Below are 21,597 nucleotides of genomic sequence, written 5' to 3'. Positions count from 1 at the left end.
TCACATCACTAACACAATACATGTTGCCTTACACTTAATTTTCACTGACACTAAGTAATCCTATTTAAAGAAGATGTGCAAAACAAATAATGAACATGACAACATAACATATAGAAGAGCACATATTATATGGCCACCAACTGATACACTCACCTTCTAGTTGTGTTGAGCTGGCTGACCCAGGTGAAGACACTTGTTCCGTCTCAGGTGACACATGTCCTCCAGGGGCAACTATATATAACAATAACATAAGTTTTACATTTACATGTGTAAATATTGAACAAACAGTTATTGTATGTTCTGTATTTATGAGTACCTAACAGCATCAGTTCCTTTACCCAACATGTGTGTGTGAAAGTGAACATAAATAGTTGTAATAACAATGTACATGCCTGTGTACTTAGAAGTTTTGAGTTCCCTAACATACAACATACTATGTTTCTGCAGTAATGCGTGAGGATAAATAGATTAAATTAGTACATAAAAATCATATGTTGTGTAGTGATATCAGTATCATAATGTACATAACTATCATGAGATGACCATTCACAATGGTTATCATGAAGGTGGTCATATTGCAAAAAGTGTTGTTTTTGGTAGAGGATATGTGTGGTACATTAATCGAAGATGTGGCACACCTGAATGTGGCTGTGACTCAACAAGACAACACATGCAGTGTGTGATAATGTGTCTTTGATAGTAGTTCAACTATAGATATGAGTGAACTAATGTGTGACGTACGCTTTGATAAGTAATGAGTTGTTGGGGCATTTAGTAGCTAAAGTTAAGCTTTCAAATGAGTGTGATTAACTTCAGTTGTGCTATTCAGGTTGTAAGAAAGGTATTCCCTTCCCCAAAAAGCCTAATCAGCCACACCTTTCAATTACTTGAAACAGGTGAAAATGGTGTGAACTAAGTTGACCGTGAAATGAGGCTGTAATTAGTGTGTGTGCTGAACCCCACCCCCTCTATTGAAGTGTATGCTGTGATGAGATATTAATTGCAGCTGCTTTAACACAATGGTAGATGAGCTAAGTAGTCATCTGCAGTGTTTAAGTTATGAAAACAATGACATAACATATGATACGTGTGCCTCATTATGCTGTCTGTATATGACATAAAGCAAAAATGGACCTTTTCATAAGCAACTATAGATGTGTTAGTGCCAGTGATGTTTGTAGGCCGTTGCATGCAATTTCTTTGATGCATGCTTAAAATAGGCAGTAATGTCATGTTTGTCGGAGTAAAATCAATAAAATACACAATAATATGATACATATTTATGTTCTGTACCTGTAGCTACTAATAATTTCTCATTAACATGTGTTACACATGTGTACTACCCTGTTGTTCCCCATCTTCGCCCACCATCAATTGCTTCCACTGCAGCTATGCATTTTGGGAATTCACATGTAAATGAGCACGCAATGGCACGTGCTATATTAGTTACTGCTTTTAGTAGGACTACTACATATATGTCTATTTTGATATATATATATATATACAGAATCAGACATATACATATATAGATGCAGGTATGCTTATATTGTGAAGACAGTATAAAAAGCAGTGTAAATATGCAAAATAACTGTAAGCAACGACACGCCTAGTACAGTAATATTTATCACCTGCTGGAAATTGTGACGGATAAATTCCAATGTCACGGTCACCAGCCAAGCCTTCCACGACGACTGTAAGTAATTTTGGCCGAAGCAGCTCCTCCAATGGAGTCAATATGAGACGTTGTGGTGTGGGCCCACCTCCAGTGCCAGTAGCATGCACGCGTTGGTCTTGTATTTTCTTTTTCAATTTGGACCTAATATCATCAAATCTTTTCCGACAATGATACTTGTCCCTGACACTACTGCACCGACACACTTTATTCGAGCAAATACCCGGTATGTACCTGGCAGATACCTGGAATGCGCCGCTCCTCACCTCTGGCAAGCCCCGTTGCATTTGCCTTCCCAGCCTGGGTTCATGCCTGGCTGATGGGCGGCTGATCTGTTAAATGATAATGATTAGGATTTAATAGGCTGCAATGCTTCGCGTGTCTACCAGATGGCATAAATTCATGAATTGTAATGCAGTATATATATATGTACTGTGCAGTATTGCAGCCAGCGGGAATAAAATGCTTCAATCCCTGCCGGAAAATAACTCAATGCACTCGGGCAGAAAACAGTCACAAACCTCAATACACCCGGGTATACCAGAATTCGTGGGACTAGCCGAGCTCGAATAAAGTGTGTCGCCAGTGTATTCCCACAGGCATTGACACCAATGACTATTGTGTCCCACATTTCTTTTTTGCTTGCTGCACTTGTCCGCCCTTGAAAAACATATAAAAGATATGAGGTAAATTAATAATAATATAAGCACCAGTTTCCTACACTGCTAGCTGTTCCAAGAGATATCAAACATGCTGTTTTATGTGTAATATGTGAAGCACATGAGCATTCACTACTAAACCTATACATGTAAGCAAGCTTGCATTCATATTGAATGCAGTTCTGGCAAATTGACCGCCTGTGTTTATTTGTCCTTGTAAGGCATGATAAAAAGCTGTGTTTCCACACTAATGAACATAGAAAGATATTGTGTACCCATATTTGCATATGAACAAAACTCAGATGACCTAGGATCACATGTATTTGAATAATAAATGTAAAGGTACACTTACCTACTAAATGTCCATAGAGACTGTCATAGTGCTCCAGAATGCCAGTGACAAGAGCCCTATTTTCCTGGTCATTGAAGCGAGGATTACGTGGCTTCTCCACACGTTTCTTCCGAGCAGGTTTAGGGTCAGAGCTTGGCTGGTGCTGACTGGACTCTCCTTCTTCCAATGGAAGAGCCTCCAAAAGCTGGCCACCAGCAAGCACGCCACCACCAGACACCCCATCAGCAACTGCGCCACCAGCAGCACTCCCAGCACCAGCACTCCCACTCCTAGCACCAGCACTCACACTCCTAGCACCAGCACTCACACTCCTAGCACCAGCACTCACACTCCTAGCACCAGCACTCCCAGCACCAGCACTCCCACTCACAGCAACAGCACTCCCACTGCCAACAACAGCACTCCCACTCCCAACAACAGCACTCCCACTCCCAGCAACACCACTCGCAGCACCAGCACTCCCACTCCCAGCACCAGCACTCCCACTCCCAGCAACACCACTCGGTGCACCAGCAACATCACTCCCCTGAACAGAACGTTCACTCCGACGCGTACTCGCACGAGTAGCAGTCCCACTCCCACCAGCATCACTCTTCCCACGCTTTGCGGGCATACTTCCAGCACTCACAAAAAACAGACAAGAAATGTACAGGCAATCACACGAACCACTTCCACATATAAAACAAGACAAAGATGTAAACAAAACAACAAAGGACAAAGCTCTCCCAATACACAACAAGTCTCTCAGTCAATATGCAAATCTTCAATCGTCCAGCTCTGTGCGTCTCTCTCTCTCTCACTCCCAACAACACAGAGAATGATTAGCAGTACACGTTGCCTTTAAATATGGCGCGCAATCAAATACATGCTTGTTTCGCCTGATTCAGCAAGATTTGTGATTGTGCAACCTAACAGCACCGCGCCACGCACGCCGATACACCTGTGTGTGATCGGCTCATCATCGTGAGAGTGGGCGGATTTGTTTTCGGCTTGATTTTGAATGTACTGTATTCGGCACTTACTGCATACGGAGAGGGAAAAACGCCAATAACATGACTAATCGATAAGCTTGCCGATTTCACATAATCGTCGCTTACTGCATGAGGCCCATAATGTCAATTTAATGTCAAGTTGATATAATAGACTGGAACTGCACTGCTAATTCTAGTGGGAACCCATAAATCAATTAGAGACATGTTCATATTAAATATTATGATATGAGATCCAATATGCTGACATTTATTTTGGAAATGTTAACCCCTTAGTAAATCATGTATTTAATTACCCACTTCATGGGAATATCCTTAAGGAACATTGAACCAAATAAGTCATAATATTACACATATCCTTAAAAGAGGACAATGATGTCACAAATTCACGGAAGGGGATCATATATTAACCCTTCATTGACAAAGTGAGAGTTTTAACCTTCAATTACCATATAACCTATTAAATTCATGTCTGAATATACAGCCAAGAATAGTTATTTCTTAAGTAGAAATTAGGATTAAATGGAAGATATTAAGCCCACATCGATAGTACAATAGAGAATTTACCTGGTTTTTAACAATATTTCTTATATTACATCATATACCCAATAAATCTGCTATTAATCCCAATATATTAACACATGCATTGGAATCCAATATTTTGTACATTATAATAGAGTGAAGTATATAATTTACATTTTTATCATAGTATACCCTACCTATATTATTAGGTCTTGATCTAATACATATTTATATAATTTTAAATTAAATTATATATACACCCGTGATGATAATAAATATAATACCTTAACATATAAACGCTTAGTGTTATCCCAAAATATATATAAATCTAATGTGACTTCTAAAACTTAATCTAAACATTTAGTACATATTAAACATCATACTTCATATATTACTCAACCTCTATCATTACATATTGGTTCTCCATTCTCTATTTCAATTTGTCACACAGGGGACACTTATACCTTCATATATATAACAATGAATTCATAGTAATTAACTCGCAGCTATAACTTATTGATCTTAAACATAGGAAAATATATTACAAAGGTTGGATATTAATCCTGGAGGGGTTGGTTTGAGAATTTCGTGTAAGGTGATATTTATTCACCTTACAACACACAAAAGAAAAGAAAGAAAGAAAAAAAAGAACAACTAACGCATAGAAAAAATGGACAAAAGGACATAATATACATAGCGATCACACAGACTAATTATATTGATTTATCACATAACGAATATAACGAATATTAAATATTTTATTATTTATTTATTTATAAAATATTTTACCAGGAAGTAATACATTGAGAGTTACCTCTCGTTTTCAAGTATGTCCTGGGCACAGAGTAAAACAAATAGTACATGGTTACAAGTACAGTTACATAAATGAACAGGGTATACATTATATACAAGACATTGCGTGCACAGTTAAAGAAAATGTATATTATGAGCGTATGAAACAATTACAGACCAGGTTAAAATGTGAGACAGCCTTAGATTTGAAAGAACTTAAACTGGTGGTGGATGTGAGAGTCTCTGGTAGGTTGTTCCAGTTTTGGGGTGCACGGAAGGAGAAGGAGGAACGTCCGGATACTTTGTTGAGCCTTGGGACCATGAATAGTCTTTTGGAGTCTGATCTCAGGTGATAAGTGCTGCAGGTGGTAGGGGTGAGGAGCTTGTTCAGGTAGCTGGGTAGCTTGCCCATGAAGAATTTAAAGGCAAGACAGGAAAGCTGAACTTTGCGCCTAGACTCGAGTGATGACCAATCTAGTTCTTTGAGCATTTTGCAGTGATGTGTGTTGTAGTTGCATTGGAGAACAAAACGACAAATTGAATTGTAGAGGGTGTCAAGTCTGCTAAGGTGGATTTGAGGAGCCGAGACATATACTATGTCTCCATAGTCAATAATTGGCATTAGCATCTGCTGTGCGATACGCTTTCTGACCAGGAGATTTAGGGAGGATTTGTTCCTGTAAAGTACCCCTAGTTTTGCATAGGTCTTGGTTGTCAGGGTATCAATGTGCATCCCGAATGTTAAGTGGGAGTCAAACCATAAGCCCAGGTATTTAAAACTAGTGACAGGTGTTAGGGTGGTGTTAGCGTTGGTTCGAATCAGGAGCTCAGTCACTGGAAGCTTTACAAATTTAGTCTTGGTCCCAAATACCATTGTTACAGTCTAGTCAGTGTTTAAAAACAGTTTGTTTTGGGAAATCCAGTTTCCGAGTCTCAAAAAGTCAGACTGAAGTATGTGTTGAAGGTCAGAGAGGCTATGACTGTGTGCATATAGGATTGTGTCATCTGCATACATGTGTATTGAGGCTTCCTTACAAGCTGTGTGAAGATCATTAATGAACACTGAGAAGAGTAGGGGCCCCAGAACAGAGCCTTGCGGGACACCACAGGTGATATCCAGGGGGTTGGAGTTAGAGCCTGAAATGGACACATGTTGGGATCTTCCTGATAGGTAGGACTGAAACCAGTTTAAAGCATGCTTCCCTATTCCAGAGCTCTGGAGTTTGTTAAGCAGGATAGCATGATCGACTGTGTCAAAAGCCTTTGCAAAACCTAGGAATACTGCACCAGTGAGTTGTCCCCGTTCCATTCCACACTGGATTTCATTGCATTCTTTTAGCAGGGTAGTTACGGTGGAGTGTTTGGGGCGAAATCCAGATTGGAATTGGCTAGGGAAATTTGTCTTGGTGTAGAAATCGCTTAATTGGGAGAGGACACATTTTCCATGACTTTGGATAGAATTGGGAGAAGTGAGATTGGCCTGTAGTTTGAGACAGTGTTTTTGTCCCCACTTTTGAAGATTGGGACAACTCTGGCAGTTTTCCAGGTCTAAGGGATATGGCCTGCAGACAGGTTAGAGTTGACTATGGATGCAATTGGTTTGGCAATGGCTGGGGCACCAAGTCGTAGGAACCTAGATTGTAGTAAGTCGGGTCCACATTGGCTGCTTAGTTTTAGTTTGAGGAGCGCTTGTATAATCTCCTTTTCAGATACTGGGCCAAATTGAAAATTGTGGGCAGTGTTGGGAGGGGGTGGGACTGTAGGGATACTCCCAGGATGAGATTCGTGTTTGGGGTTTGTGCTGCGTTTCACTAATAAGTTAGTGGCACCCCCCACAAAGTAATCATTGAATGCATTTGCGATGTCAGTGGGGTTTGTCAGAGTAATATCCCCCTTAGTGATATTACTTGGTTGTTGATGGTTAGGAGGCTGGAATATATGGTTGATAACCTTCCAGAAGTTAGCTGGGTTTGATGTATTCTGGTGGAGATTGTCAGAGTAATATTGTGCTTTTGCATGCCTTGTTTGCCTTGTGCACATGTTCCGCATGCATCTGTAGTGATTGAGATCCTTGGTAGTGCCAGTTACTTTGTAGCTTTTCCACAAGGCATCCCTGAACTGGTAGAGTACTATAAGGTCAGGTGTAACCCACGGAAGGTGGGCCCCCCGTACCCTTATTTTGCGTAGTGGAGCATGGGTATCGCAGAGTTTTAAGAACTCGGATTGGAAATAGTCGAGCGCAGAATCAGGGTCGGGAATTAAATCGATTCTGTGCCATGGGCAGTTGGTAAGGTCATCCATAAACTGTTGTGGGTTAAAGTTTTTAAATGTTCTAGTGAGGAGAACTTTAGGGCTTGAATGGGGTGGTTTAATTTTCCTTACACAGTACACTATTGCATGGTCACTGAAAATATCAGGAAGGATGCCAGAGGATTGGATTCTGCTGGGGTTTGAGGAGAGAATCCAGTCTAGCAAGGAATGGTTATGCGATTTCAGGTTTATCCGTGTGGGTTGGGAAATGAGTTGCGATAGGTTAAGTGACTTGAGTTGTATCAGGATTTTGTGGTTTTTAGGGTTAAGCCAATTGAAGTTGAAATCTCCAAGAACAAGCAGCTCACTCTTCTCATTCAGAGAGGAAATGGAGCCAAGAAATTGGGTGATATCAGTCAAGGATTGTAGAGGGGATTTAGGGGGGCGGTAGATGCCAGCAAGCAAGATGGGCTTAGAAAAGGGGAGGCAGATTTTGCCAACTAGAATTTCAAAAGAGGGTGGGCTTGGTGGGCAATTTAACAGTGTAAATTGTAATGTGTCTGCAATATAAAATAACACCCCTCCTCCTCTCTTTGACCTACTGTATCTCTCCTAAAAATGGAGTATCCCTGAATGGCAATATTTGCATCAGGGGTTTTAGGGGATAGCCATGTTTCTGTAAGAACGATGGCTTTGGGTTTATGCATAAGGCACCATGCCCTTAGTTCGTCCAGTTTGGGCAGCAGGCTCCGGATATTTATATGGGCGACAGATAGCCCTTTTTGGAATTTAAAGGTAGAATTCTCAGGGCATGGGACAGAGCTGAAATGGGAGGACCTGGGTTAGGTTCAATATCACCTGCTAAAGAGAGTAATAGTATGAGTAGAAATTTGGTTAGTTGTTTGCAAGTTGTAGATTTGTGGTGTAGATAGGGGACTTTAGGAGCTCAGACACCCATCAGATATAGTATAAGCGGAAATTGTAGAAAAAAATGGTTTCTTTGAAAGATGGTAATCTAAACTTTCAATCTATACATGCAGAGGATAATAAACAGTATACCATTTGTATAATATATGCCTAGTACAGGGAACTGAAATTGAGATTTAATTAGAGAAAGGCAATCTCAATCTTTGAGAAATGATCCCAGGTCAATATCGATATTCATACCTTGTGGTATTAAAGATTTCAAGGTATATATCCAAAAGGTTTCTTGCCTGGATATCTTAATGACCTGGTTACCAACTCTCCAATTTGGATGAATTTTATCAATTCCAAAGAATTTCAAACCATTTGGATTTTGATCATGATGTTCTTTAAAGTGTTTTGACACACTGTGTTGTAAAAAACCTCTCTCTATATTCTTTATATGTTCTGCTATTCTCAATTTCAGTTTGCGTGTCGTTCTCCCTATGTACTGTTTATTGCATGGACATTGCAACATATATATTATATAATTTGAGTTGCAATCTATAAAATCCTTTATTTCATGTTCCTCTTGTGTAATTTCAGATTTTATTTTTCTAAAGGATTTTTGCGAATTGGGGTTCAATTTACATCCTCTACATGTTTGACATTTGAAAAAACCATTAGTTATACTTATAGGTTTAACACACTCCTTTTTTAGGCAACTTGGAGCCAATCTTTGTTTTAGATTGGGAGCCTTTGTGAATATTATTTCAGGTTTTGTTGGTAATATCTGTTGTTGAATAGGGTCTTTATGTAGAATATTCCAATGTTTATGGAATATTCTTTTAATATGTTGGGAGGAGTTTGTGTACCTTGTAACAAATGGTATTGAGATTTTACACTTCTCTCCTCTTTTACCCACTTCCCCCTTTGATTTGTAAGTTAATAGATCTGAACGCTCCATCTGTGTAACTTTATTATATGCCTCATCCACTATTTCTCTCTTGTATTTTCTTTCCCTAAATCTGTCCATTAATTCATGTGCTTGTTCATGATAGGTGTGTTCCTGTGTGCAGTTACGTCTAACCCTCTGTAGTTGACCTAGAGGGATGTAGTTGATCCATTTATCTTGGTGTCCACTATCCCCCATCAAGAAATTATGACAATCCACCTCCTTTACATATGTCTTGGTTTCCAATATCCCATTAGACACATAAAGCTGTAAGTCTAAAAACTCAATGTTTGTATGACTATATTTGTATGTGAATCTAAGATTGTAGGTATATATATATATATATATATATATATATATATATATATATATATATATATCAAAACAAATTTATTGTTTTATTATTGTGAAAAAATGTGTTCAAATTAGGGTGACCAGATGTCCCGTTTTTTTAATGGCTGTCCCGGTTTTTTAATCGCTGTCCCGACTACCCCGCATTCTTTAAAATGTCCCGTTTTTTTTGTTGCTGTTCCGGTTTTGGCCATCAGAGCAGGGGGGCAGCAGAGAGCAAAGAATGCAGGCAGAGAGGAGAGCGGAGGCCGGTCTGACTGCAGCTGCAGAGGGTGGGGGCGGGGTTAGTGTCAGCGGAGCCTCAGCAGTGAGAGCCGGAAGCGAGGTGCCTGCTGCCAGTCAAGATGGTTTCCCCCCCATGCTCCAGAGTGAAAGGTAGGACTATTGGCCCTGTGCAGAAATCCCTGCACACAGGACTATTGCCCCTGTGCAGAAATCCCTGCACACAGGACTATTGGCCCTGTGCATAAATCCCTGCACACAGGACTATTGGCCCTGTGCAGAAATCTCTGCAGACATAGGGTGACCAGACAGTTCCCCCCCCTGCTCCTCCTCAGAGTGTGTGTGTGTGTGTTTGTTAGTCTTTGTGTGTGCAGTTCAGTGGCTGTGGCTGTGCATCAGTGGCTGTGTGTCTGTGCTGGTCCGTCTGTGTGAGTGTGAGTGTCTGTGTCTGTCTGTGCAGGTCAGTGGCTGTGAGTTTGTTAGCAGGTAACAGAGATAATGGGGGGGGGTAGAGAGAATGGAGGAGGGTGGAGAGAGAGAATGGACGAGGGAGGGGGAGAGAGAATAGAGAAGGGGATTGAGAGAGAGAAAATGGAGGGGGTGAGAGAGAGAACGGGGGCTTGGGGAGAGAATGGGGGGAATGGGGAGAGAATGAGGGGGGATGGGGAGAGAATGGGGGGGAATGGGGAGAGAATGATGGGGGATGGGGAGAGAATGGGGGGTAGGGAGAGAATGGGGATGGGATGGGGAGAGAATGGGGGGGATGAGGAGAAAATGGGGGAGGGAAGGGAGAGATTGGGTGGGAAGGGATAGGAAAAGGAGAGAATGGGGGGTGGGAAGGGAGAGGGAGAATGGGGGACGGAAGGGAGAGAGAGAATGGCAGGGAATGGGGGAGAAGGTAGAGAAAGAATGGGAAGAGGTAGAATGAATAATACAGCATCAATGGTGACACTATTAGATACATATCATTATAATATTCATTTTTTAGTCATGTCATTTGTTGTATTAATAATTTTTTTATGTGTCCCGGTTTTTCATTTTCAAAATCTGGTCACCCTAGTACAAATACATCAGCACAGTTATAGGTGCACAATGCAAAGTCGTCTATTTGGAAGACAAAGATAAATATATTACTTACACAAGCCTGCTGTCTTGTTCAATACAGAATCACTGAGATGTGTAGCTCTGTTTAATCAGCGCCAATCCAGTGGGCCGGTCTCTTCTGCCCTTTGTATACAGATGCACCCATCCTCACTGTATGGCAATGGGAGCATTAGTGCAATAACCGCATTGCCAGGCATATTCCTTTACAAGGAAGCATTCTCACATTTCCTGCCATAGCTCCCTTCACTGGACAGCTTTTAACTATAAGCAGAATAACACACTGTGTTGAAAAAAAACCGGACCCCTTTTATTTTTTGGCATAACTTGCAGAAAAATCACTACATTTCCATGAAAATGTGCACAATTAAAGGTCTATCACAGCAGATTATTACATTTAAGAATGATTTGATAAGCTAATAAATATTCTTTGGAATTGGGGACAGCGTGGTGACCTCAAGTGCATACTTACAAAATGTTGTGTAGCCCTCTTTCCCCCTGACTAGAGAAACTACCGGTACTGCCGTCACCTGTTTTGCAGAAGGCCTGAGCCTCCGCTACTGGGAGCCTGGGGTATCGTTTGTTCACCTCGGTGCAGCGCCTCCACCTGCGAGGGATCCCAGTGTAGTGGGAGGAGCCCCTCACAGGAACCAATATACACAGTAATTACACACGGGTATATACACATGGGTGTAATATACACACGGGTATATTTGCTGACTTGTAATCCACAACACGGAAATAAGAAGGCCTGCAAGGCCGCACTCATACAGTAAAACCTCCCGTTGGAGCCCCACAGTACTGGAATTCCTGGGCACTTAACCCCTTAGTGTCCACAGGCTTGACCCTCCCCAAATAGCGTGTGTGGGATAGCACTACCCACAGTGTGTTTGGACGCTGGTGCACATGTAGATAATACCTCCCTGGTCTCAGTCCAGACCAGGTTAACTGAGCAGCTGTGTCCCCCTCCCCCCCCCCCGTGATCTGCCTGGTCCTTGGCTGTGCTGATCCGTAGGTGGTTGCCTCTGGAGGGGTTTATGGTGGAGTGTACCCCTATAAAATATTCTATGGAGATGTACATCTGGATCTGGCCCCAGACCGCAGGTTACGCGTAACAGCATGGCGTAGACACTGTGAGTCTGACACTACATAATACAGGGAAAGTGTCCCTACCTTTGAGCTTCCCTATACAGCTGCAGGTGCTACTGTGAGTCCGGGACTAACTGGGGCCTACAGGGGAAAACTGGCCTAGTCCCATGGCTACCGGCACCTGCGACCCTACCTCTCTACTCTGCGTCCTGCTCCCGACTACCTACTTCACGCTCTGAATGTAGCGAAATCCCCTCAGTAGATTGCTGCAGCCCTATTGGCTATCCTTGCCCACGTGATTGTGCCACTCCAGGGGAACCTGGGAAATGTAGTTCCCCTTCGGAGCTAGGTAGAAAATGGCCACCACTGTGTAGCCTCTGCGCATGCGCGCCTATCTGAATTGGGTGCCGGGGTGTCTGGACTCCTCTGCGCATGCAATTTCAATTGCCGGTCGCCCTTCCACCAGCCCTGTATGCCGCCGCAACCACCCTTTTGTCGTCCCCCTCCCGCAGCCCAAAGGTAAAAGGGGGGCATGGCGAAGAAGATCATCACATTATAAAGTGCTTGAGGCAAAGCAAGAATTATGGTCCAACACGCTTACATAAAATGTTCCTGATAAAGGATGGTCGCTAGGAGGACTGAAAACACTCATTTGTATCGTATCAGGAGTGGGAGCAGCTGGATCAACGTGTTATCAATTATGCAATCAGACAGTGGCGTTCTCATCATGCGCTTCAGCAGAAGGATATTTTGAGTATACACTTTGAACGTAAACTTTATAGTAATTTTAGTGTTTAAGATTAGGTTACAACAGTTTAACACATTTACGAGCTACGAAGGACAAACTCCTATTTCTCGTTAAATGAACATCAACCTACCGCAGTGTATCTGGTATGTGTTGACATAATACAGTGACATAAATTTAGTTAACATCAGTTGATTGTATACATTGTGCTTCTTATATAGTGTTAAACTACATAACAGACCTACAATTGTGCACATTGTCATGGGAATTGAGCGAGAAATATATAAGATATGATGAAAAACAGAAGGTTTCCTTTTTTTTCCAGAATACGGTGCACATATACTATATATATATATATATGTATGTGTGTGTATAGATAGACAGACAGACACTACTGTGTGTGTGTGTGTATATATATATATATATATATATATATATATATATATATATATATATATATATATATATATATATATATATATATATATATATATATATATATATATATATATATATATATGTCTCAGTGAGTAAAAGACACTGACTGACACTGAGATTGCTCCAGGGGAGCCTGTTCAATTCCCGGTGTTGGCTCCTTGTGACCTTGGGCAAGTCACTTTATATCCCTGTGTCTCAGGCACCAAAAACATAGATTGTAAGCTCTACAGGGCAGCGACCTGTGCCTGCAAAATGTCTCTGTAAAGCGCTGCGTACAATTAGCAGCGCTATACAAGAACATGCTATTATTATTATATATATATTTATTCACACATACTGTATATACTTATTTCTTGTATGCACTTTGTAGAAATTTGTACGAGTTTCAAAATGAATGCAAATAAAAAAAAATACTTGTAATTAGTGCTTTTAATAGTGCTGTAAGAGTACTGCAAATCTTGTACTGTACAAACTTTGTGTAAAGTCTCTACAAGCGTTTCTGTGAAGGGGCTCTTGGTGGGAAAAGTGTTTTGTTATAACTCGCCTAGCCTGGCTGAAGTTGAACCCCCCAAAAAACAGCAATTTAACCCCATTGCCTGTTTTGTCTTAACATAAAGTATATGTTCTCTTTTATCATACAATGTTATTCTCCTTCCCACATTGTACTGCGTTGCAAAATATCTTGGCTCTATACAAATAAAGGATAATAATGATGATGCTTCATATCCTGATAAATCTCACAGAACAGGTATACAGGGATTACCAAATAAGTACCATAAACATGGGAGGGATATTTGTAATTACAAATACAGCTCAACCCCCTTATAACGCTGTGCTTGGGGCCCGAAGAATCACATTGCGTTAGAAATAATGTACAATTGTATGCATTGTACAAGAAAGTATTTAAGACACCAATAATCGTGTTGTAAAGTATTCATAAATACGAAAATTGGGAGCCACGCTGGCATCGCGTTATAAGCGGATTCGCGTTATAACTGGGTTGAGCTGTATAGGATAAGTACTGTATCTGTCTAAATGTAGCATACTGTAGGTTGAACTGAATGGACATATGTCTTTTTTTCAAACTCATCTACTATGTCTTTATTTAACTATGTAACTACATCAGGCTACAATAGGTGAAATACATGTGACTAAATATCTATGCAATGGTAACACCAGCCTTCCAGATTCACATGTGGGTACAAGACAGTGTAATGTCAGTAGCCGCATCTACTTCACAACCTCTCTAGTGGTATTATCCAGAAAGCAGCTGGTTACTAAAGCTGCATCTGCTCTACTACTTATGAAAACATGTGTGCCCTACTGAGAGAGGGCATGTGTTAACAGCAGCAATGTTATATATGATGTTACAAAATCCCTCAGCAATAAAATCTGGGCGCTGGGAAAATCCTTAAATCCATTACTGATCTCATTAAACAGCACAGATTTATCACAGGTTGAGATACAGTATCCTACAGGAGATATAATAGTGTGTAAGGCGTTTTCAAAATCTCACAGGTGTCTTCTTCATGCGTATACATACATTGAGCTATCTTGTTGGTTTAACAAAAGGTATGACAACCCTACACTGATTTAACATTTCTCCAGGAGAAATAAAGCTATTTTGACTTTGTACTACGCCCTTTGGGTGTCCAAGATGTGGTCATTACACCGTGGGGTCTGGAACTCTAGGGGCCCCATGGCTATGTCATGCCCAAAGAAAGTATTTCTCCCCCCCAGCTTAGATCATGTACTGCATTCCCAAGGAGCATGGAAGGGGAATGGAAGAGGAGGACTCCTGCTCTCCCGTTTCCGGGTTAATGGCCACCAAGGTCACGTAACCACGCGTTGCTAGAGGGGCCATGGCACTATGGTGTCAAGACTCCTTCGGCACTCAAAGGGTTAAAGCAACATGTCATTAATTGCCATAGCAACTACAGTATTTAGAAAGCTACACCACTTACTCTAATGAAATAAGCAGCCATATTGCATGACCTGGGAAGCAGGATCTTCATCCATCGATCGGCAGCTTAGATAGTTGCATTACTATTTACTACTACTAGTTGTAAAGGCGAGGACTGCTGCATTCATTTTTTAAATGAAAACAATTGGGCAAATGCCCCTTCCAGTTGCCAACAAGTACAGTGACTGACCACAACAAGGGGCTAAGCCGGGCCAGAAATGATGCAGTTAGTGCCGGAGAGCACTTACAAGGACATGCATATCATCCTGGGTGGATGCCTAAAGTTCTGGGGCAGGACAGAGATATGAAGCGCCTCCCATCCTATTGACCCAAAATGACAACCTGTTTGATACCCTGGTTCAGAGGGCACCCAAGAAAGGAAAATCTGAAATGCAGCATGGAGTTTTTTCAAAAGGATTCATTATTACTTCCAGGGGATCACTAGTAGAAAATATAATGTAAATCAGCATAACAATACCCACAGTGAAAAACAATGGGCAAGATGGAAGGGTAATTTAAAACTCCACCAATACTAAACTTCATAATTTTACTTAGTGGTAGTGGGTAGTAGAGAAGAGAACATTTTTGATACAATGGCCGGATACCCCAAACTCTGTTAAAGTGCAGTTAATATCGTATAATAATAATGGGTCTTATTACCGCAAGTCTAAGATGGAATACATCAATATTGCGGTAATAATTTAGTGGGTGCGATATTTGGGCCAAAATAACTATTATTACAGAAGCCTATGATCGAAATAACAGTAACCGGTTTGATGCCTGCAGTTACCCCTTTTGGCCACCACCAAGCACTAAGGTAACTCATGCCATCGCTCGAGGCATAACCACCCTCCTCAAGGCAACTAACCCCATCACCTGCTCCTACCATCACCTCCCCAAACAAACCTCCTCCCCCATAAAGATGTATGACTAATAGCTCTATTTGCCAAATGAGACTAATAGTGTTTTTGGCAATTAAAAAATAATAATACATATGTATAAAAAAAAAATACAAAACTACATCGAAAAAAATGTTCAAATACATTTTAAACATAAAACAATTGTCTGTCACTTTGCCTACCTAAACCTTCAGAGGCCCTCACATTGTTTGGGGGGCTGGGGTTGGTGATGGGGGTAGTTGCCCCAGGGAGTGTGGTTTGGTCTCCCGTGAGGTAGTGGCAGGGGTTAACCCATTGGTTACCTTAGTGGTTAGTTGAATGGTAACTCTTTACTAGCCACTAAGGTGGCTAAGCGGGGGAGATAGTGTAGTTTAATGTTTATATTAACCCCTTTGTAGCCCTTTGTGGTCATCTAGCCATGGAAACCTGACATTAATCCTGTTAATTAAGATCCTGCATTAATCCCATTCTGGTAAACATTGAAATGTGATATATGGCTGTTAATACAAATAAATGCTGTATTAGGCCCTTTTTTTCCAGATTCCAATAAAAAGTGTGTTATTTTTGGCGGTGCGCGTTGATGTAATACACTTTTTGGGTGGTAATACTGCATGTTTAGATTACTGCAGTTTGATGTTTCCAGGCCAATATGTCTTTATTGCATAACGAATTGGGCACGGCTACATATGCCTCCATAAACAATGTCATACACCGCGTAAAGGGATGCGGCAAAGGTGTCCTTATAGCGAAGGCAGATATTGAGTTAGTGTGCAGGCTTCTGCCAGGTCACCCTGAAAGTTTATCGTTGCTGGGAGCACATTGACAGGGGCAATATTACATGGAAAACAGGCCTTGCAATGGTTTGCACCATGTGTTGTTAGTATTTTAAGGCTTTCAGTATTTTTCTTCAGTGGACACTAAAATCTAAAACTGGGTCAAGGATCATACATGTAATGTCCTGACAAATCCAAAAATGTTAAGAGCTGCTATTAGATTTACATAATTACAGTTACATAGTACAGTATATGAGGTTGAAAAAAGACATACAGTATGTCCATCAAGTTAAATCTATGCTAAATTTAGACGACCGATACTTTATCCTATATCCCTACTTACAGTATATTGATCCAGAAGAAGGCAAACAAACCCCCCCATTGCACATCATCTAATTATATTCTATAAGGTGAAAAATAAATTCCTTCCTGACTCCAAGAATTGGCAATCAGATTTCTGCCAGGATCAACAACCTTCCCATGTATACTTATTTGGTATATCCCTGTATACCTTTCCTTTCCAAAAAGATTTCCAACCTTTATTAAACAAATCTATTGTATCTGCCATCACAGTCTCCATACGTAATGAATTCCACATTTTAACTGCCCTTACTGTAAAGAACTCTTTCCTTTATTGCTGGGGAAATCTCCTTTCCTCCAACCTTAAGGGATGACCCTGTGTCCTTTGTACTACCCGTGGGATGAATAGTTCTTTAGAAAGCTCCTTGTACTATCCCCGAATATATTTGTATATAGTTATCATATATAGATTTGTCATCTTTCTAGCTGAAGGCAATACGTAAGAATACTCATAATATTCCTACGTATATAATTTGACTTTTATTACAGTTTTATAACATAGGTTAAAAGCAGGGGGCCTCTGGAGCTCAACCCAATTAATTTCAGCTCCGGGGTGACATTCCGACTTCCTATTGGCCAACAGGTTGTGGGCGCTTTGAAACTCCACTATTATGCGAACCCAAGCAGAGCAGCTACCGGTCCCCTCCAGAATCAGAGGTTCTCTGGAGCTGCTCCAAAGACCCCCGCTTCAATCCTACGTAAAAAAAAAAAAACAGCCAGTTTCGATTGCGTTGTTAATATGCAGTCCAGATTACTTAAGGAGAAGGTGGACACCTTGAGGGAGACCATAGGAAAAAAACATGCAACCTATACTGAAGCAAATACAATCTTTAATTGTGCACTTAGGCCGTGCTTATAATGCTGGCGACGCGACCGATGACGTCACCCGTCGCCATCGCCAACAGCGAAAGTTATAATTAGATTTTCAGTGACTGTCGCCAGTGACATCACGAGAGGGGACGGTCCGCGGTCTCTGATTGGTTTAGAGACAGTCACATGTGGCGACTGTCTCTAAAAAATCAAATAGACCCGGCTTCAAAATTTTCGGTCGCAACATCGCTCCGTCGCGCTTACTATAAGCGCTTGCGACGGAGTCAATGTATTTGATTCGACACTATAAGGCGCAAGGCGCAGACTTACGCTTAACGCTGACCCCGGAGGGCCCAAATATATTGTTGCACCAGGGTTCCTCTTTCACTAGTTCTGCCTCTGATTTCCCAAAAGATTCATTAGCTATATGTGATAATACTCTGATTTGATCTACTATGTGATATCTACTCTCATGTTGGTCTTCCAAAGGGTATCACAACCTGCAACAAATCTGTACTTCCCCTGGACTAGAGATGTGTGAACATCTTCAAATTTGCTTTGCTGAATTTCTCTTAAAGTTTTGTGGAATTTTCATTAAAGGTCACAGTGCTCAAAAATTTTGCAGTATATAAAGGATTCAGTGGCCTACGTTTAGGGTCATGGAACCTGCAAATTGACTATTAATATTTTCTCTTTAAATTACAAACTTTGAAAATGTTTGATACAAAAGTTGAAATTTTCACAAACTTCAGCAAAAATGATCCACATCTTAGTCCAATACCAATATAGCTACTGGAACTTTAAATAAAGAATACATTATGTACTAAGGCTCTACACTGAAGCGATTAATTGAGACGTTTATTGTTATATTTAATGCAATCAAGTTTCATTGCTAATTAAGAACCTCTCCGCAAACCTTCCACACCGTGGCACATAATTTGCCCATATCCTCAGTCAGTGGAGGTCACACACTCATCTGCCTTCCGTAACTTCCTTGTTCTGTTTGTTCAGTTGTCCCAATAAAGCAGCAACATTGTTGCTGTCTTTTCTTGGTCTCGAAAGAATTTGTCTCACTGAGACACTTCTAACAGTTTTTACCCTATCTGTTTTAGTCATTATCTGACAGATAACAGAAATAAGTGTGGTGAATTATGGTACTTATGTGCAGTACATACAGTTCGTGCTGCGAGTGGGTACATAATCAACATATGTTTTGCAGAATAACCAAAAAAACAATGAAAGAATTATTGTATGATGCTAAATGCGGTCTTGGCAATATCTACATAACTGTCTCAAAAAGAAATGTGAAGAACTGCAGTTTATGTAAAAGCAGAGATGTTTCACAGTTCATTTTGGCTGTTTATTCTTCCTTACATTCATCTCTGTACGTTCTCCCTACCTACCAATTAGACTGTAAGCTCCTCGGGGCAGGGAATCCTCTTCCTTAATGTTACTTTTATGTCTAAAGCACTTATTCCCATGATCTGCTATTTATATTATCTGCTATTTATTTGATTACCCCATGTATTACTACTGTGAAGCGCTATGTACATTAATGGCGCTATATAAATAAAGACATACAATACAATACATTACTGACATCTTTGCCAATGTATTGCTATATTTGTTGTGTGTCTCTTCTTTTTTTTAGTCTAGAATAGATATGTCCTTAATGCAAAGTCCACTTTTATGGAATATTATCTGGTGGATATTTTTTCCTGACATTTCCTCCTTATTCTTTTTTTCTAATTTCTTTATGTATGTGTTTAATTAAAATCTGTTTTAAAAAAAAAAAAAAGCCCAATATTTTATGGAATCAATGGCTGCCAGAGGAAGCTCAAAGAAAGAAACAGAAGAAATATCACTTAAAGTTCCTGAAGCTCCCTCTGTGAAGGTCCACAGTCTGGCTGTCAGGCTTCACACGGATTTATGGGGACGGTCGTGACCGGCAATAAAGGGTGATGAGGTGAGAAAAGGGTATTCCATCCTATAGGAAAGTGAAACAGAAGTGACATGGACAGGCTGGTACACATGGTTTTTATGGTATTCCCACAGAGGTTAATGGAGATGATATCTCATGTAGTGTTTGCCTTGTTAATTTAAACGAAAACAGCTTCTAAACTCCCATCATCAAATGGAAAGTTCAGCGGGGCCCTTGTGGGAGAGATAAAAAAAAAATGATGAAACAATAATATGCATCCTCTTAACTTATCCTTTCTACAGTTCCGATGGTTAAAGCCACAGACGCTAATTCATTTGATTTATATTGGACACATGGTCTCATTGGGTGTGAAATTTTATGCATCTACAATCTAACCTAATTATTGCAAAATGATTTAATGCAAAGTAATAACCGTGCGTGCTCAATACACTTACATCAAGAAAGACCTAAATAAGCAAAATAATCAAGGTATATTATACTGTACCAAGTAACAGACTTCCTGTTTTTTTTCTGTGTGCTGCCATGTTCAGTGTTCTGCATCTCTCTGTTGTACCACTGTCACATTCCCAGATGTCATTTATGACTGTTCCTGTGACAAAGACCATTTGATGACTGCAGGAGGAGAGTGCTTAAAAGGTTGTGATTTTAATATAAAATTTTAATTTAAAACTGAATTTCTTTAGCAGTGGTAAACCCACACCAAGCACGGCTGGATGGCAGTGCCGTCGGTGCCTGTGCACTGACCCCCGTGGTTACAGAGGCCCCGCGCTTTCCCCCACAACAATTAAACTGATTGCAGATGGAGAGCGCAGGGCATCTGTAACTCTCTTACTCTTTCTCTGTTGGCATCTCTCGGCATCTCCTCCTGCAGGGTCCTGTCAACATGGCTCCGCAGCGGCAAATGGTGTCGCGTTGTCATAGCAACCGGACGTCACATGACATTGCGATGCCATGCAGTGTCACTTTGCCATGTCAATGTGATGCCGCAATGTCCCGTTATGACGGTAAGACGCCCTGTGTTGATGCGTAGCCATGACGTCGCATGGTGCTGCGACATCATGTGACGTCCCGTTGTCATGGCAACGTGATGCCATTTGACCTCGAGGAGTCATGATGATGGGACCCTGCAGGAGAAGATGTCAAGCGATGTCGCCAGAGAAGGTTAGAGCCGAGGCCCTGTACATGCCCTGCACCGAGTCCCGCAAACACCCCAGCAGGCCCTGGTATAAGTATTAATGCTTCTAGATCATTTGTATTGTATTGTATGTCTTTATTTATATAGTGCCATTAATGTACATAGCGCTTCACAGTAGTAATACATGTGGTAATCAAATAAATAACAGATAATATAAATAACAGATCATGGGAATAAGTGCTTTAGACATAAAAGTAACATTAAGGAAGAGGAGTCCCTGCCCCGAGGAGCTTACAGTCTAATTGGTAGGTAGGGAGAACGTACAGAGACAGTAGGAGGGAGTTCTGGTAAGTGCGTCTGCAGGGGGCCAAGCTTTATGTATCATGTGTTCAGAATGTTCACGGTGCTATTCATATGCTTCTTTAAGCAAGTGTGTCTTAAGGTGGGTCTTAAAGGTGGATAGAGAGGGTGCTAGTCGGGTACTGAGGGGAAGGGCATTCCAGAGGTGTGGGGCAGTCAGTGAAAAAGGTTTAAGGCGAGAGAGGGCTTTAGATACAAAGGGGGTAGAAAGAAGACATCCTTGAGCAGAACGCAAGAGTCGGGATGGTGCATAGCGAGATATTAGGGCTGAGATGTAAGGAGGGGCAGAAGAGTGTAAAGCTTTAAAAGTGAGGA

The 21,597-nt window shown here is 41.0% G+C and overlaps 1 protein-coding gene across 1 annotated transcript in view; it reads right to left on the bottom strand.

Annotated features, from left to right (window-relative positions):
* LOC142492358 (uncharacterized) overlaps positions 1-21,597 on the bottom strand; it is a 116,626-nt gene that overhangs the window by 41,109 nt on the left and 53,920 nt on the right. Inside the window, exon 3 of the mRNA XM_075595005.1 lies at positions 154-231. Within this exon, the coding sequence (XP_075451120.1) occupies positions 154-231 (78 nt within the window). The remainder of the gene's footprint in view (positions 1-153; positions 232-21,597) is intronic.

This window comes from Ascaphus truei, chromosome 4 (genome assembly GCF_040206685.1).
Source record: "Ascaphus truei isolate aAscTru1 chromosome 4, aAscTru1.hap1, whole genome shotgun sequence".
NCBI lineage: Eukaryota > Metazoa > Chordata > Amphibia > Anura > Ascaphidae > Ascaphus > Ascaphus truei.
Note: the sequence above shows the minus strand (reverse complement) of the source record. Positions and strands in the feature narration are given on the sequence as shown.